The 20,767-nt window shown below is 43.1% G+C and overlaps 1 protein-coding gene across 1 annotated transcript in view; it reads right to left on the reverse strand.

Moving 5' to 3' along the window:
- dip2ba (disco-interacting protein 2 homolog Ba) overlaps window positions 1-20,767 on the reverse strand; it is a 47,797-nt gene that overhangs the window by 7,682 nt on the left and 19,348 nt on the right. Inside the window, exons 2-27 of the mRNA XM_074644487.1 lie at window positions 15,568-15,639; window positions 13,633-13,788; window positions 13,289-13,414; window positions 12,843-13,079; window positions 12,180-12,308; window positions 11,266-11,385; window positions 10,147-10,344; window positions 9,747-9,838; window positions 9,561-9,671; window positions 8,919-9,042; window positions 8,533-8,642; window positions 7,662-7,764; window positions 7,269-7,333; window positions 6,826-6,919; window positions 6,494-6,613; window positions 6,284-6,398; window positions 5,320-5,459; window positions 5,063-5,199; window positions 4,471-4,551; window positions 4,260-4,387; window positions 3,974-4,088; window positions 3,459-3,660; window positions 3,249-3,361; window positions 1,162-1,242; window positions 898-1,021; window positions 629-750 (exon numbers count right to left, since the gene is read on the reverse strand). Coding sequence (XP_074500588.1) covers window positions 629-750; window positions 898-1,021; window positions 1,162-1,242; window positions 3,249-3,361; window positions 3,459-3,660; window positions 3,974-4,088; window positions 4,260-4,387; window positions 4,471-4,551; window positions 5,063-5,199; window positions 5,320-5,459; window positions 6,284-6,398; window positions 6,494-6,613; window positions 6,826-6,919; window positions 7,269-7,333; window positions 7,662-7,764; window positions 8,533-8,642; window positions 8,919-9,042; window positions 9,561-9,671; window positions 9,747-9,838; window positions 10,147-10,344; window positions 11,266-11,385; window positions 12,180-12,308; window positions 12,843-13,079; window positions 13,289-13,414; window positions 13,633-13,788; window positions 15,568-15,639 — 3,215 coding nt within the window. The remainder of the gene's footprint in view (window positions 1-628; window positions 751-897; window positions 1,022-1,161; window positions 1,243-3,248; window positions 3,362-3,458; window positions 3,661-3,973; window positions 4,089-4,259; window positions 4,388-4,470; window positions 4,552-5,062; window positions 5,200-5,319; window positions 5,460-6,283; window positions 6,399-6,493; window positions 6,614-6,825; window positions 6,920-7,268; window positions 7,334-7,661; window positions 7,765-8,532; window positions 8,643-8,918; window positions 9,043-9,560; window positions 9,672-9,746; window positions 9,839-10,146; window positions 10,345-11,265; window positions 11,386-12,179; window positions 12,309-12,842; window positions 13,080-13,288; window positions 13,415-13,632; window positions 13,789-15,567; window positions 15,640-20,767) is intronic.

Consider the following 20,767-nt stretch of genomic DNA (forward strand, 5'->3'; position numbering starts at 1 on the left):
AGTGACCTCTGGAACAAATCCTCCATCTGAGGTGTCACTCAAATAAAAGGCATTTAATTATTGTTATACTTTATTGATCCCTGAGGTGAAATTCAATTTTATTTGCTTCCCTCTGGGGAAATCTCTTATAGGGGTCAACAGCAGAACTACCTCACTGAATCTGGTTGGGACTCAGTTCATATTGCTCTTGATGTACATGATACATATTTTGGCGCGTATATTTTTGAGTATCACAATATTATGTTTTGTTCTTTACTCAGATTTTATGCCTATGGTGGTGTGTTCTTTATACTATAAGCTTTCCTCAAATTAGATTTTAAATATCGCAATATATCGCCTTGCTCAGATTGCAATACATGAATCGTAACCCCTGTATAATAATAATACGTATCGTATCTCCAGATTCTTGCCAATACACAGCCCTAATGTTTGCTTTGTGCTTTAGGTGCACAGACCCTTTAAAGAGCTGTCTAAAATGGAATAAATGCAAAGATAATTTGTGTACTACTTGTTGTACTTGGATAATTGTACATGAATTACTCTTGTATGCTTTGGAAATGTTTGATTGAAAAACACCTTATATATAACAGAAGCACAATTAATTAGAAAATCAGTGGAGTGCACTCACATCGATGATCATGCGGACAGTGGGGAGAGTAGCAGCCAGGTTCTGAGGGTGGGGCGGCCTCACCGTCACAGGGATGACCCCCGCATAGAGACAGCCATAGAAGGCAGCTATCAGGTCAACACCTGCAGAAATAAGAGACAGACAAGAACCATGTCAACTGAAACACAGGCAAATCAAACATATACTTTTTCACTGTATATTAAATGGAAAAACATGGACAGATGGCCATCTACAACGATGAGGGGTGTGTATAACATGCGTGTGTTTACCTGGGGGATAAAGCAGCACCACATTGTCTCCTGTGTTGAGGCCTCCTCTCTCCATGAGGGTCGCTGTGATCTTCTCCGCTCTCTTGTGCAGCTGAGCACAGGTGGCTGTGCACACCGGCACCCCCTACAGCGAAAAGAGAGGAAGTACAGCTGAACTCACACCCAACAAAATGGATCACCGTTAGTGCCATTACCAAAAGGTAAAAGGAAGGAAATTAGGCATTATGTGTGTGTTGCTATTAAATCATTTCCACATTTATTTACCTTGTTATTGAGCAGCACATATAGGACATGGTCCGGGTCGGTTTGAGCTCTCCATTGCAGTGCTTCAGACAAAAACTGGTGCTGGTAAAGAGAGCGTGTCATCACATAAACATTAATGGGTGGACTGACTTTATATTTATATTGCACACTAAAAAAATTATCCAACAGATAGAAACACATAAAAGTCAACATAGTGGCACTTCATATATCATCCAACCAACAGCCAAAAATAAACGTTTCTCAGTGACAACAGCTACATTTGTTCATTTCAAGGAGACTTTACGTGTTAAATTAGAAAACAGAAAACGGATTCTGTGAAGCGTTTGACCTCTCACACAGGAGACACACAAGCACACAACAGGAGTACGTCAAAAGAAATTTAGTGCAGGGTCATGCAGAGACCATCTGCACCTGGAGCCACTAACAAGCTATGGGCCTTTCAGACAAAAGGTCATGACAACTTTGAAGTGCCTTAATAATGCACTATTTCTTAACATTCTAATGACTATTTTTAAAAATAAACACATTAAATGCATTATGAGCCTCTTGATAAGTCGTGTCAATAAGCTAGGAAGGGGAACTGGCTGGTGCACAGGATCGAAAAAGACGAGACGTGAAAGCAAAGAAAGTCCGTTAAAGGAAGACGCCAAGTGAACATAAGGCAACATGTAAAGTAACAAAACAGATAAAGTTCACACCGTGACGTGTTCTCTCTCTCTCTCTCTCTCTCTCTCTCTGGTCAACAATGAATCAGGAGTCACATCATGCAGACCGGCTGCCCTGACCACTCATCAAGCCATGCTACACATGGGAGCATCACAGTGAAAACAGCGAGCAGAGGTGCACACCAAAATGTTCCTAATTAATACTTTTATTTTGGGGGTTTATTTACAAGACATTAGCAAAAATGCATCCTATTATATGAGTCATATATGGTAGGAGACGGTTTATAATCACTTGCTCTAAGTCTCCATTACCTCCTAAAAGCAAGAAAGATGGAACTTCCATTGACTTAGAGTAGATGAATGTCACTAATTCACTGCTGAGCTTTTAGTTTGGCAAAGCAAGTAGGCTGCTGGCAAACTCCCGTCTTAAAAGCTGATGGCAGAGAGTCTGTTATGGGGGCACTGATGAATAGAGAGCGGCATTTAACTCAATTTTTAATGTATTTCTGTGTATTAGTTTAAGTGTGTGGACCCCTGCTGGCCAAGGAAACCAGCCTGGACAGTCATCTCTGTGCATTTGGCCAAAGCTGCTGCTGTTGGCCATCAGGCCGTCGCGGCTGCAAAAGCACATCTGACTGACAGAAGCAGGAGAAGCAGAGACGGTTGGGAGGGCCAGGCTAGAGCCTTACCATCATGGTGGGCCACATACAGAGCTAAAGCCCAACCCAAGCAAAGTTAAAGGCAGAACAACAACAGAGATTTAGGATCAGACATCAGCATCCATTTCCCCCCCCGACTGTTACAGGGTCATCTTTAACTCAGTGAACACATTCAGAGCATTTACAGTTTATACGTCAGTTTCATTTGAATAGATTTCTGTTTAGTGTAGAGTAACTTAGTGTAGAGTAACTTAGTGTAGAGTAACTTAGTGTAGAGTAACTTATACAGTATATTTAAGTGTAACCTATAGTGAAACTTAAGATTATTTTCATAACCAATTAATTTGCCGATTTCTTGAGTGATTAATCGTTTGGGCGTCTTGCATCTCCCTGAAGGCGTTTATTTCAACAATGACCCGCTAGCTGTACATTATCCCGCGTATTACACAGCTACTTACTTAAGAAATCAATAATTTGACACAAAAACGGTCCGCCAGAATCCGACATCAGATTTGCACCCATAGCAACAGTCTGTTATACATAGCAACGGTCTGCTATAAAGAAATAACAGACCGTAGAACGCTGTGATTGACCAATCAGAATTGAGTATTCAACAGAGCTGTGTAATAACTCACAATACTCACAATAATATATATTTAACTGTTGAAAAAGAGCGGTTCATTTCCCTGACATCATGCTGAAAAAGGCCACGTCATTATTAAGCATCAGATAATTATTCTACGGTCTGTGTGGCTAACGGTACCTTTCGGATCAGATCCTGGTCCTCCACCACACCCAGCTCTCTGCCTGTAGCCTGGGCGATCCGCTTCCCTGCTACCAAGTTACCGACCAGCATAGAAGCGGGGCCGACATCCACTGAACAGATCACAGACAATCAGAGTTTATTCAGTGACATACTTTCAACGTGATGTTATATGGTAAGCATCAGTAGATGTGGTCTACGTCGGCCTACCTGGCTGTTTCTGGCGTGGCTTGGGCATGTTGGTAACACAGGTGTGCGGGCACAGGAGGATATTACAGGGGTGCAGGTTTCCCTCTAGGAAGTTCTGCTTGGTTTCACAGATGTGGATGCCTCCGAGGGGCGTCTTTGGGAGGGTGTTGGCCGGGACGAGCGCGAGGCAGTACAGGCCGACCTGGTGGATACTGTCGATGGCCTGCGAAGAAAATTGCCATCATTTGATATTGTTCAATGAAAATTAAAGGGATAGTTCGGGTGTTTTGAAGTGGCCTTGTATGAGGTACTTATCCATAGTCGGTGAATTACCTACAGTAGATGACGGTCGGCACGCCCCCAGCATGGAGCTTGTTTCTCCAAGCTGGGGGCGTGCCGACCGTCATCTACTGTAGATAATACACTGTCCATGGATAAGTACCTCATACAAGGCCACTTCAAACACCCGGAGTGTTGTTTCTCTTAAAATATTTATTATATATATACACACACAAGGTGACACTATGGGATTTTACCTGTAGTACTCGACTCATCCACTGGAAGCTGTCCTCCTCGCTGGCGTCAGGCCTCTGCTCTGCCACAATCACTATCCTCTCATCATAAAACACCGTCACGGAGAACACAGCGATCCTGCATGAATGACAACAGAGAAATGAGCACTCACACACAGGGAGAGGCTGCAGGATGTTAAAGGGATCGTTCAGCTTACTTATTGCTTATGCATCCATGCACCCTGTTAGGGGGTGAAATTGTACACACACACTAAGCACACTGGCTCACAGGGAGCAGTCCGTGTCTCACCTCCCCCTGTAAACTGTTTTGACAGGCTCCACTGCCAGCGCGGTGGCCACCAGGTCGTCGGCGTTGTGGCGTCTCCCGCTCACCATCAGCAGCCCCTCGATCTTTCCCACAACGAAGACCAGACTGCCCTGTAGAGCAGACAGTTTCACTCAGCAAGGAAAAACAAAGTCTCACCTTATTTCTTCAGCTTATTTCTGTGTGTGTGTCTTACCGGTCCTACAAATCCAAGCAGACCAGTCCGAGAGAAGGGAATTTCTCCTATGGGTGCTCCAGCTTGGTTGACGGGGATCACCTACAGATTAGCAGAGACGTCAAAGATTGGACTCAAATGCAAACAGTAAATCTCACCCTGACATTATCTTTCAAAGGTATGCCAAAGGAATTGTGATACTAGTTAAAAGTTTAGTTTAGAGGTGCCTAAAATATCTAAATAAAAAAGGTAGTGGACAAAAACACACTAAGGGGCTTGTGAAAATAACTGGGAGGATGTGGGAACAAATACAATGCAACAGTTTCATGATGATTGTGGCTCCATCTAGTGGATCACTTGTGCTTCTATCCCATCCATTTCTAAACAAGCTTATCCTGTGCAGGAAGGAAGGTGACTGGAGCTGATCCCAGTACACACAGTACAACCTGAACAGGTCACCAGGAAGTTCATTCTCAAGTGTTAACAATACTTTTTAAGTGGACATTTCTCCTCTATTTTGGAAGAAGTTCTATGTGAGATTAGTGTATCGAGAACAGATGTGGAATGAGTCCTTTAGGCAGTTATTAAACGTGTGTTTTAAACTTTGACAGACCTCGAATGTGTTCTTGGTGACACCAGGCAGGCCGTAGTACATGGTGCCTCCAGCCCGAGAGTTGATGACAATCTCCCCTATTTCATCTGTCTTGCACAGCTGAGGAGGCCCGTCCGGTTTCACGATGCACATCAGAGCTGAAACACAACCATTATGCATGTTTAAGTACCTAAATTCTGATAAAGACAAGATAAAGTAAGAATGAACAGTAAATGGGGCAGCTGTAGTGGCAATTAAAGTCAACTCTGGTGGCGAACCTCCAGGCATGATGTGGCCCACATCCTGAACAGTGAGAGCAGAGTTTTTGTCCTCCGTGTTGACCCTGATCACACCGTGGCTCAGCCCGCCCATGGACAGGATGGCCCTGGCTGGTAGCGGAGCTCCTCGTGCACCAGGCCTGCAGGGACGGCACAAAGAGAAGTGATGGTGTGAGAGAAATAATGACGGGTCATGCAGGGAGGCGGCAGAAAAGTAACACATTGTTGAAGTCTGCTGATGCACAAAACAAGTCTCAAAGTTCAGTGGTTTCTGTGGTTTTATCTTGAACAAGGCAAAAGAAGTAATGGAAAATCACATGGTTTAGTTTTGTTTTGGGTTGATTTACTGGTAGTGACATTATTTTAGCCTAAACAACATTTTTAACTTGAACTAAGAAAAGCAAGATGCCATGTCAATAATAAAACAAAGAAATTCCCGTCCTTCATTTTAAGACTAAGACGCACTTAATATAAGTGACTTAATGGTGAGTATTATGGGAAAATCAACTAGTTTTGAACACCCATGTATCAGTGCAGTGGTTCGTCCTACACTCCAGTGCACATTTTTTGTTGATTTCTATGAAACGGTGCGCTCCGATGCTTCAGACATGCACCTCGGTCAAAGGGCGTCCCGCAATTCTTTTAGTGCGTTTAAAGTAAAAAGCTATCGTACTTTTGTGCATATACAGTATATATAATATCTATTCACATGGATTTTTTGCTCCCTGGGAAACTAATGATAATGATACTCCAACTGTCCACTTAAATCAAATCTGTTATTTGGCATTCAATGACATGCTTTTTAATGACATAACAGGGAAGACAATTACCCTACATATGAATTGATGGGGGGCAATAATAATAACCTGGATAATGGATAGAAGGGCGCTGGCCCAAGAATAGGTTGAGAACCACTGTATCAGAGTGTCTCTTCCCAGAGCATGTGAGTATGCAGATGTGGTACCTGCGTATGGCCACAGTCAGGGCCTCAGGAGAGGTGGCACACGGACAGATGACCTCGGGCTTCAGACCATGAGACTGAAACACGTTCAGGAAGGCATCACACGACGACACAGACCCTGATAACAAACAATGGGATAAAAAAACATTATACATATAAGTTCATACCACAGTAGTTCTTTATTACAAAGTTTGTGCAGGAGAAGTGACTCACATGGGTTTGCTCCGTCAGCCACAATAAGCATCCGTATGGAGGACAGGTTGGTGTCTCTCTGGTCCTTGTGGGCCATCATGGCCCAGTGGAGGTCACGGCACTTCACCAAGGCCACACGTGCTATCAGAGGGTAAGGGGAATATGTTATATACGTGCACTTACATACTGTATTTACAGTTTGTTTCACCAATTATGTGTAAATTTTGGGTTTGCTATACTGTTCATCATTTTACTTAATCTGTGTTTTACAAGTTTAAATATATATATAGGCAATAAAATAATAAAACTTTAGAAATATGTAATATAAAAGTAAGATTGGACATTGGCTGAACCTTTGTGGATGTGGACCCTCTGCACCCAGGACATAGGACATGCTTTCATGACAGCATATGGCACTGTGATGGTGTGGATTCTGTTCATGACACTCTGGAAGAAATACACATATCGTCAATGTCAGCTTGTGCTACATACCAAAGTTAAAAAGGTCAACTGGTCTGGATATTGGGTTGGGCGATATGACGGTATGTGACGGTATGTGAAGCAGTTGTTTTTGTTTGTATGGAAGCTCCAAATAAAAGAAGAAAATAATCAATTGTGATGAAATACGGTATGGTTATTTTAAACCATTTCTTAATTGAATTTACAGAACAATTACTGTGTTGTGATATATACCGTTACCGTGATTAAAATAAAACATATACCGTCATAGAAGATTTTGACCATATCGCTCACCCCTATCTGGATATACAGTACGAATTGTTGCATTCAGTCTCACCGTTAAGACGCCGTGCCACATGCCCATATCCTTCTTGCAGTCCAACACGTTGACCAGTGTCTCCCCTAAGACAGAAAACACAAAGACACATAAGCGAGGATTGGTAAGCTAACTGTGTAAAAGATGCAGAATTTGGGTAACACCAAAAATGTAATTTTGTGGTCCATTAGAGTGAATATTCTCCCTAATCATGACCCTCAGCTGATCTCCTCTGAGATGCCTCTCTGCCGAAGAGCTCAAGAAACTGAGCACTTTTGAAGTTGTAAAAAATACTTATTAAGCTTAGTTTATAATGCTAAAGTATCTGACCCTTACACACACACAAAGAGAGTTAGCGTAAGAGAGGCAGAGAAGCAGGAGAGGTGTAAGTTACATGAGGCCCTGCGCTCTGACCTTCACAGTAGTTACAGGCCTGCGTCAGGGCTTGACAGTGGGTCAGCATGGAGATCTTGGACACAGCGACTCCCATCACTGTCCCCTCCTTACTGGCTTTGTACTGGTGGAAGACACACACACGAACATTGATTAAGTTAAATGAGCATACTACCTGGAAACAAACCAAAAATAATAAATATATTTCATGTATAAAGTCCATGTAATGCACTTCTCTAAGAGGTACATTTAAAAAGTCCTTTCTTTAGAAGGGAAAAAGGCTTTAATACAAGAAATCATATTATAGAGATTTAAAACATTTAGAGTCAACAAAAGATAATGAGAAAGTGGAGAAAAGATGTACAATGAAACGCATAGGATAACTGTAAAGGTATTATATTAGGGCTGCAACTAACGGTTATTTTCATTGTGGATTAATTTATTGATTATTTTCTCAATTAATCGATTAATAGATTAGTTGTTTGGTCTATGAAAATGGTGAAAAATGTCAATCAGTGTTTCCCAAAGCCCAAGATGACGTCCTCAAATGTCTTGTTTTGTCCACAACTCAAAGATATTCAGTTTACTGTCATAGAGGAGTAAAGAAACTAGAAAATATTCACATTTAAGGAACTGAAAACAGAGAATTTTTACTTTTTTTTTTTTTTTTTTTTTAATTACTCAAACCGATTAATAAATGATCAAAATAGTTGGCAATTAATTTAACGGTTTACAACTAATCAATTAATTGTTGCAGCTCTATATTATAGGTTGTATAAAGATGTAATTTACTTTCCTAAGTTTCTCATGCAGGAAAATCACTCATATTTTGTTGGATAACCACAGTAGATGTAGAAATGCTAAAAGAGTGAATGTATGTTCTGAAGAGTACCTCTATGTAGGCGGTGTCTGTGTTGGCGGTGGGGATGTGAGGCTGCCAGTCTTTGGATGGTTTGGTCAGATACTTGGTGTCCGTCACTACCCATTTCATCCTTGGCCATCCTGGTGAACACAATCACAAAGAAACACACGGAAATATTTTAGCTGACACAAAGCGAAAGAAAAGTGTGTTTAGGTAACTAAAGTACACTTGTTTGGAATCGCCGCACTAAATCGACAATGTTCACCTTTCAACCTCCTGGTTTCAAGGCCAAAAGGTGAACAGCCGATACTTTACAAGCAGAGTGACCGCAGATCCACCCGTTCACACAACATCACACTGTATATTCCCTTTAATGAGTCTGTCTAATGGCTCCCATAGAGACAGAGATGACTGACCTTTGAACTGGATGATCTCTCCGTTTTGTGTCTTGGGCAGCCCTTTGAGACACACCTCACTGGTCAGCGCCAGGCCAACACCACAGCTGCCCAACAGGAAGCCAATCTGCTGGCTGCCTGCATCCTACGGAGAGAGACAAGGGTCAAGACTTATGACACACACGGAGAGGCCAGTATACAAATACTGGGACAATTAAAAACCACACATGCACTCTAGCCATCAATATATTGGTCTTATAATAAATCCATTATTTTTAATATGACTTAGGCGTATAAATAGCACGACATTACAAGGACATTCTGCGTGTCAAGAGGATGCAGTTCAGGCTTTTTGCCTGTCATTTCTTCGCCACGCATCAAAACTACGGTAACGTCCGCAGTTAGGTTGAGGCAACAAAACCACTTAGTTTACATACTTATTTTGAGCCCAACCATGATGTTTTTCTAAACCTAATTAAGTAAAACATGGTACATGGAATTATATTATAGTTAATAAATAATATAGCTGCTTAGTTACAATTGATCTAGTTTAAGTGCCATAAAATTCAAGACTGATGTTGTCACAAGATCAGATTTTGTATTCTTCAGCGATCACCACAGAGGAATTCACTTGACATCACTTGACAACTGTGACATCGTTACCTGTCGTGACAGCGGCACCTCAATGGGCACGGGGATGACCTCTGCTAACAGGCAGCCATAGAACGCCACCCAGAACATGCCGGGGTCGCTGTTAGGATACACCAGCGCCACCTACGAAACAGAACAAAGTTATTTTCCGTGTTCCTTCATACTTTACGTACTGAGTGGCGACTGACAGACTCTTACCCGGTCTCCAGGTTGTAGGACAGGTTCTGACTTGGTGCCCAGTTTATTCAGCAGCGTGTAGGCCAGTTTCAGACTGCGACTCCATAGTTTTCCTGTGGAGATGAAAAGCAAATGACGATATTAAAATGTCCTGTTTGTTGTTTATTTATCATGTTGTATAACTGATCCAGGATAGTTCAACTCCACAACCCACTGCAGCTCCTGTAGGAAATGTACTGTACATGTAGGTGTTCTTCTGCTCACGCCAGCAAATATATTTATTCAGTTGAACCAGCTCATGTGCCAGAGATAAATCTCACATTTGCATTTGGTGGACACAATAACATGAACATTAACTTTGGGCTGTACAAAACCATTTGCTGTTTCCTGTCTACATTATCATTTCTATGATGCCGCTCACCATATGTGAGTGTGTAGAGGGGTTTGCCGGTGATGTCCAGAGCAGTGAGGGCAGGACTCTTGGCCTGCGTGGCCCCCCAGCGGGCCAGGGCAGCCTGCAGGGCAGGAGGCCAGTTACTGACCACTCCGAGTGGCTCCCCCTTCACCGGGATGATTTGACGTCCCTCTGGCTTCGGGGTGTTGGGGTCCGGCTGGGGCACTGGACAACAGCAGGGGTACGGATGAGAGGGGAGGCGAGCCAACAGCATGCAACAATAATTCCTTATCAGTGTGGTTTAAATAATAGTTCTGATAATAAATCCATTTTGGCAAGTTATTTCTGTTGAGCGTCCATTAATAATACATAAATTGTATTTAACAGTTATGTTAGCTATGTCAATACCCCTATGGAAGCCCATTTCCGCCACTGTGATGAAAAAAAAAAGATCATTATAATGAGAAACTATCTCAAAATAATGAGTCAGTATTTAAAATCCATGCATGCAGCAGGACTGATCATAAATCTGTTCACTTTGTGGACCTTATATCGCAAGAAAACAACACTGTTGCTTCTACAGTATAACCAACAGACTTCTACATACATTACACCGGTCCATTATTAACTCAAGATTCTGCTTTTTTAATGAAGGAGACGTCCAGTTAACCTCTCATCGTAAACGTTAAACTTGATAATATAAATAAAAAATATGAATCAGAATTGTCCAACAAGAGTTGTAAACGTTGAATTTCAATAAATTGATTTCATTCAGTAAAACCCAGTAAAGTTAACATGAGCTAAATCAAACATAACAGTAACATAACCCTGACACTAAGTCAAAATATTGAGGTACTAAGTCATTATTTTGAGATACTAAGTCATTATTATGAAATACTATATCATTACTTTGAGATACTATATCATTATTTTGAGATAGTTTCTTACAGTGGCGGAAATGGGCTTCCATAAATAGCTGTATAAGTAACCAAAAAAATACCACCTACAATCAGTCTGAATGAAGCAACAACAAATCCCATGAGTGACGGTGAAATGCATGGAAATGTGCTCATGCAAGGGCTTATAACTGTGATTATTTCATTTCCAAACAAAAAGAAAAACATGAATGTACACTTTGTGTCTCACCTTCTACAATTTCCTCAGAGTCATCGAGGAAGAATTCGCTGAGTGGTGGTCTCTTTGGCCGTTTGAGTGTGTTCAACAGCTGCTGGATCTTAGTGGACACCCTGCTGTTGACAGGCACGCCTGGACAAACACCGAGACAACAGCCACCGTCACAAACAACCCAAACAACACGAGCGCACACACACACCCACACATGTAACTCTATTGTAACACAAATACTAATCTACTTCATCACGCACTCTCACACAGGCAGAACCCTACGCACTAGCACGCAGTAAGGATCAGAATCAGCAGCAGGAAGGATTCACAGGAGACACAGATTGGACAATCTTTAGGAAAATCAAAAATCAAATACAGGAGGTTTTCTACGTCTAAACCTATGACACGAGACAAACATAGAGACAGAGAGACAGACGCCAGGCTGGAAAGCAAGCTGATCTTGAGCTCCTCAGCATCCCTCCCCTTCCCCGATTTCGATTTATATTACCTTTTCTTTTTCCTTTTTTTTTAAATCAAAGGCAAGACAGGGACAGGATTAATGGACCCAAAAGAAAGAACAAAAAAATCTGGGATTAGCAGCATTCACCACACAGTGAAATGAGGATAATGTTGAAGATGATTCTGGGTGAACGTGGAGCAGATCGTTCCAATCAGCTTCGTCACTGCAATGCTGTGAGCCATACGGTCAACGCAAAACAGAAAACGTCACTCAAATGACATGATTAGCACATGCAAATGGTTTGAACCCCCCAATCTGAAGGAGAAGATCGATAACCAGATGACAGTAACATCATCATCGTCAACACATAGAAAACTACTGTGATGTTTCTTAGTGGGAAATGAACACCCTGATATGTACATTCATTTATACCACCAACAGACATTTATAAACATCCTGGCTTGTGTGAGTGTACCGTCAGCAGTGTCCAGCATGCTGGAGCGGCTCTGTCCACGGCTCATGCCCCTGACCGCTGGAGGCAGGTCCACCCTGGACCCTCTCTCCTGGGGAGTGGTGGATGTCACATCTGGGGGGACGCTGTTTTCTGGAGGAGAAGAGAAAGTGAGCATAACCATAGCCAACTATCACGGTTATATATCTGTGAACATTGGAGCTATAGAGTGCTGCAGGAATGAGTCCTAAAACACGGAAACTAGTTAGCATTTTAGAACTTCTTGTTCCCTCTTCTCAAAGTCAATATTTTTTTTTTTAATCTTATTTTTAGATAGATGCCTGAAATAAGGTCTGTGGTTAACACAAGCTTAAAATATTTTAACATTTTGTTCTACGATATAAAATATGCCAATAAATATCCCACTTGTGAATTTCAAAGCTTTTACACACCTTAAAAAAGGCGAGTGTGGCTAAATGAGACTACTAAACGTCACCATGCCGACTCGTCCACCTTTACAGGCTCGCTGTGTATACTCATACTCATATTATTTTCTGTAATAATCCAAAACCCAATGGGAAAATCTCATTTGCTTTTTGTCGAGGGAACCAGTGGGATGCTAACTTCCTGGTTGGCCTACAAAAAAAAGTTCAACCCTGCAGCACTGTATTAGTCAGTGACGTTTACCTATGCGTGTGTGAGCCAGCACATCGGCCAACAAGGAAACAGCAGGTTGGGGCTGGGGCTGTGGCTGGGGTTTGGCCTCTCCATGGGAGAGGGTGGAGGAAGCAGACGAGGACGTGGAGGAGCTTTGGACGGAACGGTTGATCCAGTAATCGGGGCTCTGCAGGCTCTGGGCCAGCACTGCACTGATAGCTGCCTTTCTGCGCAGCGAGCCATCATCCTCTGATGCAGAAGATGTGTCTAATGGGAAGAGAGAAATCCTGATTATTTAGATGTCTTTTACTCTATTTAGACACATTTATAATTTAGAGTTATGAAAAGGGAGAGTCAGCTACAGAGCAGCACCCCTACATTTGACAGTGTCTTGCTCCAGAAACACTTCAGTAATGTGGATACTTAATTGTCCAAAAGGACGAACAGCTACCCACTGAGTGTGAGATCCAGTTTACCTGGAGGTGTGCAGGTTTCTATAGGAGACTGGACAAAGGCTGAGCGTCTCTTGGTTGGCATGGGCAGTGCCATCTTCTCTTCTTTGTGTTTGGCCAGTGCTGCCTGCACAGCCTCTGTGTGGATGTCTACATAAACGGCAACAATAAACAGAGGGAGACAAACAAGTGTGGTGGACAGACAGAAAGAAGAGAAAATATATATTAAAAAGAGTAAAGGCAATTTTTGTTCAATTAACGGGCCCTTTTCGCAGCAGCCATTAATGTAAATGTGTGCCATGTAAAGGCCTTAAGTTGACAGGCTGGTGATTTGTTATTGCTGTGTGTTTTTTATGTAGGCTGTGTACCTGATCTGTAGCGGTCGTCCCTGGCCCCTCCACTGCGGTGTGCGCGGTGGTGTCTGGAGGCCGAAGATGTAGAGGGGCCCGGGGCCTCAGGACTCGGGCTGGGGTCCGCACTGTGGCCCGGGGAAAGCTGTACATCTGGCAGAGATAGCTCCACATCTGCAGAACAGGAGCAGGTACGTGCGAAGTCAATAAAAAACACAAGTAGGGTGACATTAATAAACAACAAAGAAACATGAGATTTTGGAAAGTTGCACACTTTTGCTTTACACAATGCCATAACAGCTACATGTAGGGATGAATATTACATTATACTCAGAGAGGATCTCTAAAATTAGCCTCACTACAGAGCCTCTGAGCAGGAGGTGAAATAAGGACTTGTACTTGACTGATGTAACTTATACTGTTAACGCAGTACATAAAACTAGGCTAGATTCAAGCCAATGTATTTTTAGTCAACTCGTCTCAGAGGGCCTGGGCAACAGAGTCCCTGTGTAGATGACGGTTCAGAGGGATAAAGGAGGCCCGATGGGATGAGTGCAGGAGCAGGAGGTGACCTTTGGAGCTTCAAAGCTTCCCAATACCTGCTTTGGTCATCCAGGGCAAGCTGCCCATAACAACGCAGAGAGCCCACTAACAACCATGGCAATTTAATTCAAGTACTAAATATGGAAGTTAGCCATATAAGATTTAGATCCCTGCAGTCCTTTTCAGTTCCCCATGTGCGTAATCATGTGGTAGCTCAAGTCAAAACAGGCCAAGGTTAAACTAACAGGAAAGGAAGTTAAGAGTTCCTCTTTTTAAAATGAGCTTACAGTGACACATCAAGATGGATTTTTTCACGTCAATGCTAATGTGGTGCAATTCTTCCTGAGGAAACACCACACCCACATGTGAGTCAGCTGACTGAGGAAAAACTGAACATATCATCTTACCAACGAGGACAGGGGTAACAGCGAAACTCTGGTACTTCCCTACTTCTGTGTGAATGCTTGTAAACCGACATTGGTTTAACCAAATTGTGTTTCAAGTTCAACTCTGAGGCACACAGTGGTTTTGTTATTCTGGGGGGTTTTCTACAGGGCTGCAGTTATTAGAGAAGTTGTTAGATGTTACTGTATGCTTTGTTATCATATGTGCAATTCCCATTTTGGCCACTAGAGTGCCACAGAAAGCCAGAAATTCTCTTTGACAACTTGGACAAAGAGAATTACAGTCACACTGGATATTCAGTGAAGCTACTTTTTTTTTATTGAGCTGTAAACGCTGCTTTTTTCTATGTAATTCTCTATACAGATGGGGGAGGACCATTAGCTGAGATCCAGCACACTGAAGTCATGACTTGATGAGAACTTCTGATGTAATTGCTTTTTAAGTTTCCAAATCTCAGAGTGACCTGCACCAAAAACTAGGGCTGTGTATTGGCGAGAATCTGGTGATACGATACGATACGCAGCCCAAAACTGCATGTGATTATCATAAAGTGGGCATGTCTGTAAAGGGGAGACTCATGGGTACCCTTAGAACCCATTTTCATTCACATATCTTGAGGTCAGAGGTCAAGGAACCCCTTTGAAAATGGCCATGACAGTTTTTCCTCGCCAAAATTTAGCGCAACTTTGCAGCGTTATTTAGCCTCCTTCGCAACAATCTAGTATGCTAGTATGGTTGGTTTCAATGGATTCTTTAGGTTTTCTACCTTCATATGATGCCAGTACCTTCACTTGAAGAAGTTAATTATGAATCGATACAGCGTTTTGGAGAATCGATACAGTATCACACAACATAATATCAAGACACTCGTGTGCATCGATATATTTTCTTACACCCCGACCAAAAATGCTGACAGAGGAGGTAAAGATTACACAGGAAAGAGAGAGAGAGGGCTTAAAAGGTGACATTAGGAAAAGCAAAGAGCAGAGGAAGAGTTGGTCTTACTTGGCAAGTGGGGGAGGTAGGCGGCCAGCAGCTTGGCTTTCTTCTTCTCATAGCCCTTCTGCGTGATGTCACCTAGGAGAGAGGACAACGACACCACACCGTTATGTTAGTCATAATTACCACACAAACACCGGGCAACTGCGGACACATAAACCAGATAAACCACACACACACACACACACACACACACACACACACACACACACCACTCCTTTGACACACGCAGCCTCTGCTTTAGCTAATACATGTGCAGGGTTTGAGTCATAATAATAATCCTCTTTAAACCAAATCTACTGAACTCCACATGTTGACGGCTCAGTCCATTTACAACTAGGCAAGGAGATAACACCATTGTTTGGCCTTACATTAGCCCCAGTGGATAAACATGACGAGCGCACAAAAACCTCCTCCAGGCAACGAAACCCAAATATGATTACGGTGACTAGCAGATAACCGTGTGTGTGTGGCGGAGAACAATGGCAAAACTGAAGGCTATCGGGAACAGTTTGGATAGTAAGCAGAGCAAAAGGGAAGCCATGTGAGCCGGTTTCACATGGGACTCAACGATTTATCTCCTCCACCTCCCCCCCCCTGATTTTCCCACTGTACACCCCGCCCCACCCCTTCCTCGTCGGGCCTTGAACTGGCAGGACTCCCACCGCTGCCAGAGTTTGTTGGAGAGCAACAGAGGAAAGACAAAGTCCACTTTAACTGGGACCCCAAAACACACAGTCTGCTGCTTGTGCACCAAACATGCATGCAAGACACACCCTATCCAGTTCACTAACATACATACTCCCCTTGTACACACAAACAATCCCACTGCTGCAAACTCTCTCAGTTATTCCCCTTCCTCTGTGTCCAGCGATAACACCGTGTGCTATGTCAAGTGCAGAGTGCCAAAGGACTGCTTAACCTCAATCCCGGCACCTCCTGCACACTGACCGGTGACAACAAGGAAACCCTCGTCCAGCCAACTGAGAGGAGAATAGGTTAGGGAAAAGGAAACAATTCACCTATGTATCGGGATTGTTTTTTGCTGAAAATCAAACATTTTTATTGAATTAATTTAGATATTTTCCGAAGTAAAAGTCCCTAGAAGTGTATGATTCAATTTTTTCCCATGATCTAGTGTTAATAAAGTTAACAAAAATCGCAATAAATCGTAATATCGAATCGCAATACTTAAAAATCGCAATACATATCGAATCGGCACCCAAGTATCGTGATGTATCGGATCAGGAGATAGGTGAATCGTCCCAGCCCAAGAGGAGAAGATGGAGAAAATCAAAGATAACGGTGGAGGAGAGGGTTGTGGGGGGTTGAGGTGATAAAGCGAACATAGCTTTCTGTGTGTATGAAACAACAATGGAAAGCAAATGAGGAGAGAGGGAGAGAGGGGGAGCCAAAGTTCAACAGCAGATTGGAGGGTGGTGGGCTGGATAAGCCAGCACTGGGTGAGGAGTCCCATGTGTGACTCAGTTTCTGTGTGTCTTAAAGCTTTCTCATACTCTGGTCACTAGCCACTGGTGTGTGGTGTTTGCCTGGAAAAACAACTGAATCAAAAAGGAAGCTCCCTTTAGGATTGAGTATGTAGATTGCCAGTTTTTGCAGAATTTCTGATCCTCCCCATACAGAAAACTCTGGAGGTTTCACAACACTGTGAATTCATGGGAAACGGGGAGGGAGCAGAGGGAGTGAGTGCACATCATTTCAAGAGAAAAAAACTGCAGAAACAAAGTCAGTTTTAGAGAGACCGAGTGTGAGATTGAATGCTTTGTCATTCTCTGCGTAAAAAGAAAGCTCAAATGGGGTTGCCAGCAGTCAGCTCTGACTTCATGCCTGGGTACACACACTGGCCTTAAATGAACTTGGGGCAGCAAATGTGCGTTACAGTCTCTTTTTCTTTGTTTCTCCTTCTCTTAGGCACGCTACAGGCTTTTTAATGTGGAGGAAAAACTCGCAGACAGACATGCAAGTGCAGCAATCAGCAGCAAATTGATCGTCGTGGACTGGAACGTCATTGTTGTTGGAGACGGGGTCCTGTCAAGCCCAGTACTGGTGTCCAAATGATGCCCGGAGGGAGGGAGGAAGGGAGGGATGGAAAGATGGAGGGAGGGAGGGTCATTAACACAGACAGAAGAGAGTCTGTATTAGGTTGAGGGCATAACAACAGGCGTGGACTGGCACGGCCACACTGGCTCTGCGACTGGCAGCGGGCAGAGCCACCGAGGGCTCTGTGGTTGAGAGAGTGACTGTGACAGCTGCTTCAAAACAGAGGAAAAGCTGTATGTTTTGAGAGCAAGAATGTGGTGTTTTGAGTGCGAGCATGAACAAAACAGTACAGTGTGTGTGTGTGTGTGTGTGTGTGTGTGTGTAATCGGAGGTCAGGGGACAGGATATGAGCGTTACCCCGCCCTGTGTGTGCGCTGCCAAAACTCGTCTCCCTGTGTCTGTCTAGAGAAAGAGGAATGTGCTGATTGGAGAGCACCGTGCTAACAGAGAGGGCCAACTGGACAGCAGAGCGAGCCCATTGGCCAAAAAGTCCCCCGAGGTGCTGGAAGTGAATGTATTTGTGTGTGTACGTGTGTGTATACGCAGCTGGTGCAGGTTAAGGGGTGCTACAGTACACACAGAGGAATGAATGCTGACTGAGCCCGGAGCAGAGTTGCATTACAGGCTGTCTCTGTGAGATATGTGTCAGTGTGTCAAACCAGGATCATGTGTGTTTTGCTGTCCAGGCATATGCTGGACCTGCTCATCATAGTTGTAGTAAAGCAAAGTGCAGAGTGCGACGAATTTTTGGTCCCACATGCAACCTAAAAATCTGTCGACTAAACATTTTCTTTAGTCGCACCGGTAGCGCCTGACATTTAGCTGGTCTGTCTCTGTGTGTGTCTGTCGGAAACGTGCCCTGTACTCTTCCTCGAGCGACATCACAACCATAAAACATACTGGTAATTCAAAATGAAGAGAACTATTGATTGTTTTTTTGTCAAGAAAAAAGGCTGCGGTGCCCGTTACACCCGTCCCCGGTACTGAACGGCCCAGCCCTGACCGATATCATCTGCGGAAGTAACCGCTCCACCACCTGTCTCCCCTGTCCCCGGTGAGATGCCTAATCCTGATCGGAGGCTGCGGATTCATTTCACAAGTGAGGAGGAGGTGTGTGTGACACTGTATATTTAATAACACAAGACAACTTTACCGCCAAGTTCTTCTTGCCAACAGCCGATCTGCACTGAGCACCGTCCTCTCTCTCCGTCGCTTGACCACACACACTTGCTATACTATGCACACATTACGCTACTCTTGGTGTGGCAAGGCATTTTACACGTTGTTTTCTTAACTTACTCTCGTTTGCAATGGGGGACAGGGGTGTATATTTGATCAAGATTAAATCTCTTACTGCTTGTTTTCCCCCGGTCTGTGAAATCTTGCAGATGCCGTTAGGAGCACCGGAGGACACAGAGGCACATGATTTTTTTCAGGTTACCTGTTTCATGTATACTGTCACAATATAGCGACCGTTTTATAAAAATAACTTTTTTTAATTATTTGCTCCGATCTCGCCTACTTCAGCTTTAAAACAAATTTGCGTTAACGCGTTATTATCCCGTTAACTTTGACAGCCCTAGAAATTACCAATGTATATGGGAACGGACAAAAAAGGTAACGCTTAAAATATATTATCACGGCGCCAAAAGGCAAGGTGAAAATTTTTGGGTGCACTTAAATGTCAAAAGTTAGTCTAGACCCCTGTAGAGGCAGGTTTAGAAAAGTGTGTGTGAAAATGCCTCTTAGACGTATTAATTCAGTGAAAAGGTCATGTACTCTCTGTAAGCAATCATCATAATCCTTCCTCCTCTCATCCAGGCGTTTTAAAGTTTGTCTTTATCAAAGCTGATTGTATAAAGTCGCCAACCAATGTGGCCGTTTCAGAGCTCATTCAAGTCAAGATGACAGTGACCCTCTGACTCCTTCCTTTGAACTGCTGCTGTTGACCTCTGACCTCAGGTCAAGTCAGATGGAGGGCTGATCCTCTCACAGCTGACAGCAACAGGGTCACAGAGGGGATAAACACACTCACAAACACAGCATTCACAGTTCCACCAATAATTACAGCGAGCTACACTCTGAGATGAAGGGATTTTACAGTAGAAGTCATGCATCCACGCATTAGTGACCAGTTTTAATCTGCACTGGCATTCTCCAGCACATTAGAGCCTTTTGTGTTTGTGCAACTCATCTGTGTTCTCACCATCAAATATGTTTTTTTCAGATTTCTACAAATCTGCTGCCAAATTCTGGTTAAAACTTACAATTACAGTTATCCACATGTCATGTTGTGAATTAAGTTTATAGGTGACATGATGTCTGTCCCAAAAAAAGTCTAAACTTTGCCCTTAAAAGAGTAATTTTCCAAACTTTTCGAGATGGGTTAAGTAAACTGGTGCCGTAAACTCACTCTGTTTGGTGTCCAAAGTGGTGTATGTATAATACTAGTGGCCCACTACGTTCAGATTATGGCTCACGTGAACGGAATCCAAGAAAAACATGAGCTGTCCAGATAGTGCTTAAAAGTCGTTTTCATGGTTTTTTTCCAAGCAGCTGATGTTGAATCATCTGACAGGCTGACACATTTAAAATGTTTCTCAGGTCACTATTAACAATGGACTGAGTATTTGGCTTTTTCAAACTAACCGAAACCGAACACTAATACCACAACAATGGTGAATAAATGATGAGTAATGGCAGTCAGAGAAGAATGGCTGGGAAGGAAAGACTGAGGTTATGGTTATAAGCACATGATGTGTGGGGGGGAATACTCAGTGAAACTCATCATCCCCTGAAGCACCGAAACATAAAGCAAGACTCCAGGTCATTCAGCAATGGGTGAAATTAATATAGGAATTAGAAGAGGACTTGAAAGGATTTGTGTTAATAATCTAAACAAGCAGTTTAATTCCAGCTGCCACTGTCAGCAAACAGCACTTTGGTACAATTCTCAGGCGTCTACATAAAACAACACAACAACAACAAAGCCAGTGTGCTCCCCGGCTATTCTTTCCATCAGAGTAACACCTGCTGCCAACTTTAGCACTGCAATGTAACGTTCCTTTTAACTGATATTACTTGGCTCGTGAAAACAATTTTGGAAAATGCTCCTCTCTGCCTGAGAGGCTCAATGAAGCACTTT

The sequence above is a fragment of the Sebastes fasciatus genome, chromosome 8, assembly GCF_043250625.1.
Source record: "Sebastes fasciatus isolate fSebFas1 chromosome 8, fSebFas1.pri, whole genome shotgun sequence".
In the NCBI taxonomy this organism is placed as follows: Eukaryota; Metazoa; Chordata; class Actinopteri; order Perciformes; family Sebastidae; genus Sebastes; species Sebastes fasciatus.